Source organism: Toxorhynchites rutilus, chromosome 1 (genome assembly GCF_029784135.1).
Source record: "Toxorhynchites rutilus septentrionalis strain SRP chromosome 1, ASM2978413v1, whole genome shotgun sequence".
NCBI lineage: Eukaryota > Metazoa > Arthropoda > Insecta > Diptera > Culicidae > Toxorhynchites > Toxorhynchites rutilus.
In genome coordinates this window covers 162,996,368-163,009,627 of record NC_073744.1, presented here as the reverse complement: position 1 = coordinate 163,009,627, position 13,260 = coordinate 162,996,368, and the positions used below count along the sequence as shown (strand labels likewise).

At 45.4% G+C, this 13,260-nt stretch overlaps 1 protein-coding gene across 3 annotated transcripts in view; it reads right to left on the bottom strand.

Annotated features, from left to right (window-relative positions):
• The window catches only part of LOC129766525 (serine-rich adhesin for platelets), a 58,845-nt gene that overhangs the window by 19,840 nt on the left and 25,745 nt on the right, over window positions 1–13,260 (bottom strand). For all 3 annotated transcript variants that reach the window (XM_055767098.1, XM_055767094.1, XM_055767104.1), the window contains exons 3-4: window positions 7,983–8,780; window positions 7,138–7,921 (exon numbers count right to left, since the gene is read on the bottom strand). In XM_055767098.1, coding sequence (XP_055623073.1) covers window positions 7,138–7,921; window positions 7,983–8,780 — 1,582 coding nt within the window. The remainder of the gene's footprint in view (window positions 1–7,137; window positions 7,922–7,982; window positions 8,781–13,260) is intronic.

The following is a 13,260-nucleotide window of genomic DNA, read 5'->3' as shown; positions in this document are numbered from 1 at the left end:
AAACATCACCGGACATGATTTGTTTCGATAGCGGCAGAGGTAAAGAGAAGTGAGAAAGGATACAAAGATCAATGGATTAGTAACGATTTTTATTTATAACGATTAAAGGGTTAACCTGCAGGGCTTGATCAGAATGCTGGAAATTTTAACGGCGCAAACTATTCTGAACGCATAGAATTTTGACAGCGAATCGCGATAGCGATGAGTGAAATATCCTGCTTTCATTTTTGGGACAATATTTTTTTTCGAAACCCATTAACTCCACAACAAGATAAAATAGTCTACTTTTGTTTCAATATCATATTGTGTATATAGAATCAATCGATTGGTAACTGTGTCATTAATCAAGCATTAAATTTGACGTTTCACATAACACTCATTTTTTGTACAAATATACATTCGCTATACACTTACACATACGAGACAGCTAGAGCCTGAATTGTCATCCAATATAAACCGATTGAACGCAATTCATACAATTCCGTTCCAAAATTGATTATTTTCCTAGTTCGTAAAAGTACACAAGCGTGAAGCTCGTGATGTTTTCCCTAAATACGTAAGTGAGGCTGAATTTAATAACAAATGCATTATCAATGCAATGCTACTAAATTGATAGATTCATGAAGTCGTTTCACGCTTTATCGAGTTTATTTTTTTATCCACTGATTGATGCGTAGGAAGTCCTTTGTTTACTACGCCTTCGATACTGCGGTACGTACCACACATTACCACACCGTAACTCTGGAACTCGTCTGATTCCAGTCCAGCGAGATTTGAGCATAGTTTACTACATCTACCAGTCCAAAGTGGTTCGCCCGTCAATTACGTCTTAGTGCGGAAGGTGGATTGAAATTCTAACTGGAGGATAATCCGATCGCTAGGGTTGAACATGTTCTCAACATCTCCCCTACTACTACAGCTGGTACGGATCAAGAGCTTAGCGGTCTTGGAAGACTTGAAGAGCGTCGGGCACAAAAACGACAGTCTCTGTACTGATTTTTGAAGAATTGGCCTTGGAACAGTGCATGGCGTCACAGATACAATATGGCATTGCCGATACCTTAATTTCTTAATTGGAAATTTTGACCGCCGTTTCGTACCTGAGCTTCGCGAGTTGTTGATTTTCATCCGCAACCCGATTTCCTCATCACTTTCTGCTTTAGTTCCACAGACGAACGTGGGACATTTAAACTGATCCCCCGAAACTTTTGGTTAGTTCAAATTCTACAGATAGTTTAGCGTATCTTTTCTTTAGTCGAATTCGACAGATATGTTTTACAGTGACTTGCTTCGTGACTTGCAAGCACCGGCAACGTTATCTGATCACGGACTCTGGAACACCAAATAAACTTTTTCGTTTACTCACTTTCGGACACGAATAAATGAATGTCTTCGAACTGATGGTATGGCAACCCTGCCATGGAGACTTTTACATCACGCGTTATTATCAACACTCTTTTGTTCTCTTCTCTCTGAATAAAAATCAGTTATATCCGTTCTCTCTACCTAATCGGTCGTTTTGGTTCGCTGCGCTACACACTGCAACAGGTTAGGGGCCGGTGTTAGCTATTTTGTTTTTCCGTGCTCGTTAGTACATGTTGAAAAAGTTTAGACTTTTCACTTTCGATGTTTGACGTGAGTTTAAGCGGCATTGTTAAGCTGAACAATGAAAACTATGACTCGTGGAAGCTCGAAGTGGAATTTATACTGGTCAGAAAAGGTTTGTGGAAGTTCGTTTCACCGGGACTGAAGTCGGAGCATAACGGAACAAACGCAGCTGAGTTGGAAGCTTGGAATGAAGGTGATCAGAAAGCGGGTGCGACTATCGGATTGTTGATGACACGGGGTTAACATGGCCATATACGGAACACTCACACCACAAAGGCCGTGTGGGACAACTTGAAAAGGCAACACGAAAAGAAAACGCTACAACTTCTCAAGCGGATTTGTGACCTTCGGTACCACGACAAGGATGATATCTTGGAGCACCTGCAGGAGTTCGAGGATTTATTCGAGAAGCTTGCAAATGCAGGAACCAAGTTGGATCACGATTTGCAAGTAGTGCTTGTCCGAAGCTTGCCAAGCTCGTTCGATGCTCTCACAACGACACTAGAAAATCGTTCGGAAGAAGAATTGACGCTGGACATGGTCAAGGGAAAAATAAGTCAGTTACGCTAGCTAACGGGAAAAACGCTAAAGTGAAAGATATCGGAAATTGCGAATTACAGTGTTACGGCCAGGACACAACGATAAAGAAAATAACAGTAAGTGACGCTTCGTATGTTCCGGAACTTGATATAAACCTTGTGTCAGTGAGCAAGCTCGTACAGAAGAGAGCGATTGTCACATTCGGTGACAAAGGATGCACGATAGAAACCGGATATCGAATTGCTGCAGTAACACCTAAGGGCAAAGGCCCCTATCATTTGCATATGATGGAACGAGCGAACGCGTCATCAGAGCAGAGCTTTGGAAAATCTTGTGTTTACGAGTGGCATCAAAAGTTGGGACACAGGGATGTACTAGCTATTCAAACCCTTAAGAGTAAGAATTCGATAACTGGAATTGAAGAAGCTCGTTGTTCTCACAACATTTTCTGTGAAACGTATTTGCAAAGAAAAATGACTCGCTCCCCGTTTCCCAAGAAGGCGGAAATTACATCCAAAGGTGTACTCGACCTGCTATACAAAGGCCTGTGTGGTCCTATGAACACAGTCACTACGGGCGGTCATCGATATTTTTTGACGCTCATCGGTGATTTTAGCCGGTACACTGCCCTGTATTTTCTGCACAAGGAATCGGAAACAGTTGATGCAATCAAAAACTATGTGCAGTGTATGAAGATACAATTCGGAAAATTGCCTAATATTATTAGATCGGATCAAGATGGTGAGTACCTTGCTACCGAGCTAGTAAATTTTTTGAAGGAAGAGGGAATATTTCAACAGTTCACCACTGCCTATACGCCACAGCAAAATGGCGTAGCAGAGTGGAAAAACCGTTCACTCGTTGAAATGGCACGCTGCATGATCATCGATTCAGGTATGCACTGTCGGTACTGGGCGAATCTAAGGCGGTGAAGATGACTTTTGTAGGGTTTTCATCGCAACATAAGGCGTGGCGATTTATAGATATGAGTACCAACAAAATAGTGTTCAGTCGTGATGCCAAATTCCTTCCTTCGAGAGAAGCAAAGTGTTCAAACAGTGGAAACTCGCTTGGAAATGACACCGTTCTGGAGCTACCGTCACTTTCAAGTATATCTGGCAATGGTGAAGCGCCAAGTTTTGTGTCCGATGAAGAAAAAGAAGTTTTTTTGTTATAACAACGACGAATATACGGAGGAGTGCAATGGTGATTCGGCACAGGAGGAGCTCGGAGAAGTTGAGAAGGAGCAAACCAGTGCAGCACCGCGACGTTCAACGAGAGTGACTAAGGGGGTTTCACCGAAACGTTTGGCGGCTAGCAGTAAATTAGTCTGCCTTTACTCTGAGGAACAAGAAAGCTACAACGGGCGAAGAACGGGAGAACCTGGGAACTTGTCAAATTACCACCGGGAAAGAAAACTGTAGGATGCCGGTGGATATATAAGGAAAAGCTGGATGAACTAGGACATATTATCCGGTACAAAGCGCGGCTGGTAGCCCCAAACACAGCGATTCGGACTGGATTACGACGAAAAAAGCAGGTTGCGTTACGCACATTGTTAACCATTGCAAGCCGACGAAATATGGGTTAAAGCAGGCCGACTGAAGTCTTACATCGACTGGATGACTGCAAGATTCGGATTGAAGGATGCTAAAGGATCGCGCATTCCAATGGACCCGGGATACATTCAGTAGAAGGAGAACGTTGAAAAACTACCGACTAACGACAAGTATCGGAGTTTTGTTGGCGGTCTGCTTTATTTAATCGTCAATACGCGACCCGATATTGGTATCACCGGTTCAATACTTGGGCGCCGCGTCAGTAACCCGACGGTTGCAGATTGGATTGAAGCTAAGAGAACATTACGCTACCTGAAAGCAACCAGTGACCTGCAACTTGTATTAGGAGGACCATTTGGAGGTTTGGAAGGCTTTGCTGATGCCAACTGGGCCTGAAACGTCACTCATGATGCCAGATTTTGATGAACCTACGAAGAATCCTGTATGCATTTTCGAGGATAACCAGAGTTGCATTAACCTACTCAGTCCAACCAGCGAAAAGGGTTCAAAACACGTGGACACTTCCATTTTGTCAAGGAGCTATATGAACACAAACGAATCGATGTCACCTACTGTTCGTCTGAAGATATGTTGGAGGTTCTGTGAGAAAGGATTGGTCTTTCGCCAACACGTGATGAGGAGGAGTTATGACATGACAATCCTGCCGTGGAGACTTTTACATTACGCGTTATTATCGATACTCTTTTGTTCTCTTCTCTCTGAATAAAAATCAGTTATATTCGTTCTCTCTACCTAATCGGTCTTTTTATTTTGCTGCGCTACACTCCAATAAAGCCTGTCCACGTTAAATTTCGGACACCAAGATGATGCCAGTAAAACAAACATTCATGTGATACAACAAAACAGATTGTTAGTTTCAGTAAAATAGACTTGTATCTAAAACAAGGAAAGCTAACTTCGATGTTAATTACGTTGTCTGTGAAATTCACGATCTTTCTTGGGAACATCTGCCATTAGGTTCCGTAGTATCCTCAGATATGCTGGCGGCGGTTCTTTTCCATCTCCTCTTGAAATCAATAATGCCCTTCGCTTTCTTCTTAGTTTCGAATAGTTTTCGCTTAATCAGAGCCCAGTACTTTTCCACTGGACGAACCCGAAACCAGGGGGGTCTCCGTAGCCACATTGGTTGCGCGTTCGCTTAGTAAGCGATCGATCGTGAGTTCAAAACTCAGGGCCCCCATTGACCATCTTTTTGTTGTTACAGAATAACTACGTCCACGCAACAATCATCAGCGATGGAGATCGATCCACGGTCGAAATAAGATCGATTCATTCATACAACTGCTCTGCTCTGCAAGAAACATCGGGCTGCTGTTTTATAAATAACTCAACAATGGATCAACGACTGTCTCCGCTGTCCAGTCTTAACTGGATAATGGAAGAACAGATAGAAAACTCTTACGCCTAAATGGCTACTGTGTAAATGTGTACCATTGCAATGGTATAGAAGGGAATACTCTAACGCCGAAAAATGGCAACTGTGTAATGTGCTAATTATAGATATGATAAATATGTGACATGTACACGATTAAAATTCGGCTCTGTTACAGCTAAAATGCTAATGAGCCTAAAATAAAACAAAAGGGATAAAAAAAAACCCGAAACCGAATGATGGTCGTCACAGTTCGGTGGATTTGCTGTTTTTGGCAAATATTTGACCTCATGTGCATTATACCATTTCAGGATGGATTTTGAATAGTGACAAATGTCCAAATCTGGCCAAAACAACACCGGAGAGTCGTGGCTTCTTATGAATGGTAGCAACCGCTTCTGGGGACATTTCTTCACGTAGACAGATTTTCGGCCACAACTGCATATGGCCTATCAAACCAGGTACTTTTTGAGGAATTTGGACTGCTTCTTGGTCCGGAAACACTCGGCTACGGCATTCCTTCGCATTGCAGTATAAAAAGCGAGACCACGGAAGCTGTTTGAAGTCTTCGAGAACATAAGTTTCATCGTCCATTATGGTGCATGAACATTTTTGCAAAAACTGGGTGTAGAGCACATTAGCACGGCTTTTTGCAGTGAAATTTTGCTCATCATCACGATTGGGTACCTTTTTCACTATGTACGCCTTCAGTCCATGCCTGCTTCACTTTTTGTTCATATGATTTTGATTTTCCAACCTTTCGAGCCACATTTCTAACTGAAGGTTGGGATGTTTCTCAATAATGGCAACCATCTTTCGGTCCATCTGTCGGGAGCATACTTTTCGATTTGTTCCGCTTCCAACCTTCCGATCCACAGTTAAGCGCTGGTCATACGATTTGCACACACTAAACACGGTACTCTTCGGCAGTTAGCTTTCTGGCGAGATCGCGTACCGACAGTGTTGGATTTTGCTGCCGTTCGCGCAAAAGGCGTTTGCGTACTTCCACTTGATTCGACGCTATTTTACCAAACTGAAGAAGAATGTAAACATGTTGGACATCGAAATAAAGAGGAGGGTTTCAGCTGTCATGTAAGTGAAATATTTCATTGATTAGTGAAATATTTCATCAACTACACTGAAAGAAAAGTGTCCGAAATTTAACGTGAACAGGCTTCAGGTAGACTGGTTGTAGACGTAATGGAACGATAAGAAAAAATATTGACAAACAGCTAGATGCGCCCAAGTGTGATCGTTTATGTTCCCTTACTTTTGGAAAATAGTCGAAATCTTCGATCACGTCTGGGTCACCAATAAGGTGCACGAAATTGAACAGCGACAGATTAACGGATTGAATCTCAGTATGACTTTTATTTCGGGAATAAATTTAACGCAAAGCGGCAGAAAAACGGACGCGTCGAAACATGAATGAGACTAGTTCGGAGACGAATTGATCGTAAGATTTAAACATTTCTATAATTGCACAATCCTGTATATTTCGTTACTATTTAACCTATGCGTCCGTCTTCCAGACCAGGAACAGTAAAAGGCACTAAGATGCGTTCTTGAAGTCTTTACATTATTGCATTTAAACACTGCGCAATAAATCAGACCAACTAGAAGATGAGTTTCGAGCATGAACAAATGTGTTTCTCCCATAGTTATGTTCTTATGTCTATATGTTCTGAGAACATTATGTGAAACGTCAATTATGCCACACATTTCTCATATTAGTAGCTATTTACATTAGAATATTCTGGCATCAAAGAATGTTCTCCAGACTTTAATTCGTGCTTATCATTCTACAATAGATACTGGTGTGTTCAGATCATTATACTTATTAGCTTAAGACCAAAACTCTCACTCATCACCATTAGCAACGCGCTAGAGGTTTCCGAAGCACTGACAATGCGCCAAAATATAGAAACCCAAAGCATTCAGAGGCACATCCGCCGCCCAATAAAAAAAAAAGAAAAGCAAAACAACCAAAAAAAAACCTTGCATTCGAAAAACCCACAAAAAAACCTCCCAACTCACCACTGCGTAATAATATTCGCCGACCGGGAGGGCCTCCGCCGCATTGCCTTGATCTGGTTCAGCTTGTCACCCTGTGTTTGCTGGGACTGTTCCAGCGTAATAAGCCGGCTGGTCCGCACCGATTTCGTTCTCCTCGTCACCGGAATGGTTGCACACTTTGCGTCCACCAGATTGGTTACCCCATCGACGACGTCCACAACCAGACCCGACGATTCCGTTCGTCCCCCGTCGCAGTTGTTATTCAGCTGATTGCTCTGTTGTTGTTGCTGTGGCTGCTGCTGGTGGTGGTGTTCCTCCTCATCGTTCAACCGCATTGTGTCCACCTTGTGGGAGATCCCTCGGACTCGCTCCTTCAGCAACATCTGCACTCGGTTATTGCAGGTACTGTTGGCCTCCGGCAGTTTCACCGCCACCGGAGTGGTTGTAGTCGACGAAGCCGCCGAGGACGACGTGGTCGACGAGGATGATCCCGTTGAGGAACCCGATGGCGAGAGGCTGGCTTTAATGGATGGCGTATTTGGCGATTCTTGCCCCCAGTCGATGTACTGTCGGATGCTGTAAATGCCGTACTCGTGTCGGATGGGTTTACTGACGGCGTGTCGCTTGCGATATGAGTTCCCTTCGTTCATCAGAGAGGCCTCCTTGCTAAGCATCCACTGCTGCTGGTGACCAATGACGGATCCCGGTCGACACAGTCGCAACCACGCGATCGCTTCCAGCGCGCTGAAGTTGTAGTGCTTGATAAGATATGCTCCGATGAGAGTTCCGGTGCGACCGAGACCGGCTGAAAACAAAAATAAAATAATCATAACCCAGATCTCATTTGGTTCATTTGATGCCCCTACCCTTGCAATGCACCGCAATGGCACCATCCGCCTGCTCGCAGATGTTCAGAAACTTCTTCAGTATGGCATCGTTCGGAGTGCTTCCGTCCACGAAAAACAAATCGTGATGCGTGAAGCCAGCGCAGGTGAATCTCGCGGCGTCGTAGATTTTCACGTTCAACCGAATGATGGTCGTCACGTTGTACTTCCTGAAATACTCAAAGTACGTTTCCGGAGCGTGGATGGGATAGCCATTGTCCAGCCGGGACTTGCTGTGTGGCCCACAAAACGCCAGAAACTTATCCGGTACGATCCAGTTGAAGTCCCCGTTTTCCACCCGCTCGTAATACTCGTACTGGTGGGAGTCGAAATCGTCGAAGTTGAAAAATCCTGCCTCCAACGCTTTCGCCACCGCGTGAATACAATCGTGCAGTGATATCCGATATCCGGAGTATACGTAGGACGCGTCGCAGAACTTCGTATAGGTCAGCACATTGCAGCCACTGGTCAGAGGCTTCAGAGCCTCATCCGCGGTCCGCCGCAGATAGATCACCGCGTAGGCTCCGATCAGATAGGCCGCATTCAGTCGCTTCGAGGCGTCCACCGAGGTGTAGTGGACGATTTTCTTTTTCGCGTGCAGCAACGAGCGGAGCTTGTCGTTCAGCAGTCGGCAGTACCGATATAGCATGCAGATGTTCAGCGGACCGAAGTCATTGTAAAAGTTCTCGTACACCAGTTCATCGTCGATGGTGAAATAATGCGTGTTCGAGGTACCGCGTGGTTTGAAGTCCTTCTTGAACGCCACAAAGTAGAGTCGGTCTGCAGAGCGAGAGAGAAAGGAAGGATGTTAATGCTTACGTTTAAGAAGGGCAGTTTTGCATGCTACAGTGGAGAAACTCCTCTTTTCCCTCACATTGCTGTCTTCGAAGCATACTTTAAACCACTGTTGGAGAGAATGGTGATGACAATTGTAAGGGTAGCTAGAAAATCTCACACTATGTTTGACCTGTGTTTGAAACAACTCAACCGATTTCGCTAGGATTTGATTCGTCGCAAAATAATACAAAATTAAGAAGGGCACTAAACGCCTGTCAAATTCTTTCCACCATTGATAGCTGACGAAAAGTTAATCCGGTCTGAAGTATCATTTGGAAATCAAAAAGAACTCAATCCAAGAAAAATAGTTCCGTATGAGATCAAACTTACAATCCGTACCTCTGAACTTTCAATCAGTTGCTCACAACTGTTTCCTAGAGGCTTTTTGTTAGTGGTGAAACGAATAGTAGTTTGACCGAATGTCCGGCAGCCGGATTATTTTCGAATACGAAACTGGGAGGGACTGCATGTGTGCATGAAGCAAACTAAGGATTGCATTTCAGGGGAAAAAAGTAAAAATGAATGACGATTCAATTTGTCGTTCAGAATCAATATCCTTTAATGGTGATGGGTACGAAATGCTCGTGGGGTGGGGTTTCTCCAAAGCTTTTCTAGCTGGAATAACCTCCGTATAAATGTGGTAATATAACCGCGATCGCCACGTGGATCGCGGATGGTTTTGGCGGGGAACGTCGCGAGAACACAATGCAAATCGTTTCTCTTCTACTCCAATCGTAATAAAGCACTAGAGCACTTTAACTACGCGTTACGCGTTAAATAGCTCGGGATAATTAGCAAAAAACTAGGGAAAACTATAACGTGAGAAATGAACTGGAGCTATCTTTATTTCGATTTTTATTCACGGTAGCTAGGCGGAAACTGAATACTGTGTGACAGTAAAGGGGAAAAGGTGGCCATAGGTGTGAGAATGGTTGGTAAATGACTGGACTAAGCGTACCATCGGTACTTCGCGTACCTGCAGGCATTAAATAGACCCCATTCGTGGTCCTTAGCTTCCTGTCCAGTAACTCCTATCCCTACCTGCCCGTGGTGCCGGCTGGGGTACGAGTAACCATAGTGAAGATCGGGTAACCAACCCCGCTGGGATCTTGGTCGTATGCTGACAGGGAAGGGGGCCTATCCGAGCGTCTGTTTACCATGGAGATGCGGCTCAAAACAGCGTCTGATCCCCATGTTAGGGGCGGCTGATCACTGTCTTCGTGCCAACGGGGACTCTAAAAAGTGCTGTGCACGACGGTCCTCCGGCGAGACAGGGGGTTGGTGCAGGCCCTGCAAGTCATCCGTAAAAATAAAACGCACAGGAAAATTCACAAAGAAGTTCGAGACAGGACAATCGGACTAGACCTACGCAAAGAACCCGGACTAGAGATTGGAAACTCGGAACATGGAACTGCAAGTCTCTCAATTTTCTTGCGAGTACCCGAATTCTTTCGGAAATATTGAGAGCCCGCAATTTCAACATCGTAGCGCTGCAGGAGGTGTGCTGGAAAAGTTCGATGGTGCGATCGTTCCATGGTGGGTATACCATTTATCAGAGCTGCGCAACACACACGAGCTGGATACAGCTTTCATCGTGATGGGGGAGATGCAAAAACGGGTGATTGGTTGATGGCCGATCAATGAAAGAATGTGCAGATTAAGAATGAGAGGCCACTTCTTCAATATCAGCATTATCAACGTCCACAGCCCCCATCTAGCTAGCACCGATGACGATAAAGAAGAATTCTACGCGCAGCTAGAGCGTGAATACGATCGCTGCCCAAAACACGACATCAAAATCATCATCGGTGATTTGAACGCTCAGGTCGGCCAAGAGGAGGAGTTCAGACCGGTAATTGGTAGGTTCAGCGGCCATCAGCGAACCAACGAAAACGGCCTAAGACTTATCGACTTCACTGCCTCCAAGAACATGGCCATACGTAACACCTTCTTCCAGCACAGCCTTCAATACCGTTACACCTGGAGATCACCACAGCAAACAGAACCACAAATTGACCACGTTTTGATCGACGGTCGGCACTTCTCAGATATCATCGACGTCAGAACCTATCGTGGCGCTAACATCGATTCAGACCACTACCTGGTGATGGTCAAACTGCGTTCTAAACTGTCAGTCGTCAATAACATAAGACACCAGCGCTCACCACGGTATCACCTACGACGACTACAGGAGCCGAGCATTGCTGCAACATACTCGCAGCGTCTTGAAGCTGCGTTACCGGGGGTAGACGAGCTGGATGCTGTTCCCCTCAATGAATGCTGGAACACCTTAAAAGCAGCAATTAGCAGCACAGCAGAGACCGTCATCGGGTATGAACAGCGAGGACATCGGAACGAATGGTTTGATGACGAGTGCCGAACGCTCCTGAACGGGAAGGCCATGCTGCAACGAGCGACTCGACAAAACGTGGAACGATACAAACTGAAGCGAAGGCAGCAAACACATCTCTTTCGGGAAAAAAACGCCGCCTGGAAGAGAAAGAGTGTGAGGAGATGGAGCTGCTTTATCGTTCTCGAGAATCGCGGAAGTTTTTCAAGAAACTAAAACAAAGGCTTCGTGCCGCGGGCCGAAATGTGCAGAAACAAGGAAGGAGGCATCTTGGCGAACGAACGCGAGGTGATCGAAAGGTGAAGGCAGCACTACGATGAACACCTGAACAGCGCGCATACAGGAGACCAAGACGGAGTTGAGGAGGACTACACCGGTGCAATGAACAACGACGACGTACCACCCCCGATGATGGGTGAAGCTAAGGAGGCCATTAATCAGCTCAAGAACCACAAAGCAGCTGGTAAGGATGGCCTCGTATCGGAGCTCTTCAAGGAAGGTCCGAGAAACCTTGTAGAGTGTATGCACCGGTTGATAGTCAGGATCTGGGACACAGAACAGCTACCGGAGGAGTGGAAGGACGGGGTAATCTGCCCCATCTATAAAAAAGGCGACAAGTTGGATTGTGGGAACTATCGTTCCATCACAATCCTGAATGGTGCCTACAAAATTTTGTCTCAGATCCTCTTCCGCCGTCTATCGCCAAAAGTAAGTACATTTGTGGGAAATTATCAGGCCGGATTCATGCCCGGTTGCTCGTCGACGGACCAGATTTTTACATTGCGGCAGATCCTCCAAAAGTGCCGCGAGTATCGGGTCCCTACACACCACATATTCATCGACTTCAAGGCCGCATATGATACAATCGACCGACGACAGCTATGGAGGATCATGGACGAACACGGCTTTCCCCGAAAGCTGACAAGACTGATTCAGGCAACGATGAACGGTGTGCGGTGCAGTGTGCGGATCTCAGGTGAGCTGTCGGAATCATTTGAGACTCACAGGGGACTTCGACAAGGCGATGGACTCTCTTATCTGCTTCGCCGACGACGTGGACATAATCGGAAGAACACATGCAACGGTAGCCGACTTGTATACCCGACTGAAACACGAAGCAGGGCCGATTGGGCTTCGGATCAATGCGTCTAAGACTAAATACATGCTAGCTGGAGGGACTGATCGCAACAGAGTTCTTCTTGGTAGTAGTGTTGTGATCGACGGCGACGAGCTCGAGGTGCTGGAGGAATTTGTCTACCTTGGCTCGTTGATAACAACTGAACACAACAGCCGTGAAATTCGAAGACGCATTGTCAATGGAAGGCGTGCCTACTATGGGCTCCGCAAATCCTCGAGCTCAAGCTCAAGAACAAGCTCCGACCCCGTACGAAGTGTACCATGTACAAATCCCTAATTCGACCGGTTGTTCTCTATGGGCACGAAGCATGGACGATGCTTGAAGAGGACTCACAAGCGCTTGGAGTTTTCGAACGCCGAGTGCTCAGAACAATATACGGTGGTGTACAGGAAAGCGGAGTATGGAGAAGGAGAATGAACCACGAACTGACGCAACTCTACGGCGAACCCAGCATCCAGAAAATCGCCAAGGCTGGACGAGTGCGATGGGCAGGGCATGTTGCAAGATTGCCGGACAGCAGCCCTGCAAAGATGGTGTTCGCATCGAATCCGGTAGGAACAAGAAGGAGAGGAGCCCAGCGAGCGAGGTGGTTGGACCAGGTGGAGCAGGACTTGGCAAGAATCGGTGCAGCCGGGAGTTGGAGAACTGCAGCCATGGACCGGGTTTATTGGAGAAGAGTAATGAATCAGATCTAATCTCAATGGGATGTAGAGTCATAGTAAATAAATAAATAAATAAATAAAAGGTGTGAGAATGCACTGCGTTCCACAACTATATTATAAATATAATTCATCGAACCATGCCTTGATCTCCGGATTACCATTCTTGTGGATATATAGAAATAATTTTAATACTGGACGAGTAGAGGTAAGGACTACGAATTTTAATATGCAACGAACATCAATCATTTGCATTCAAAATTTTAAAAACTAAGA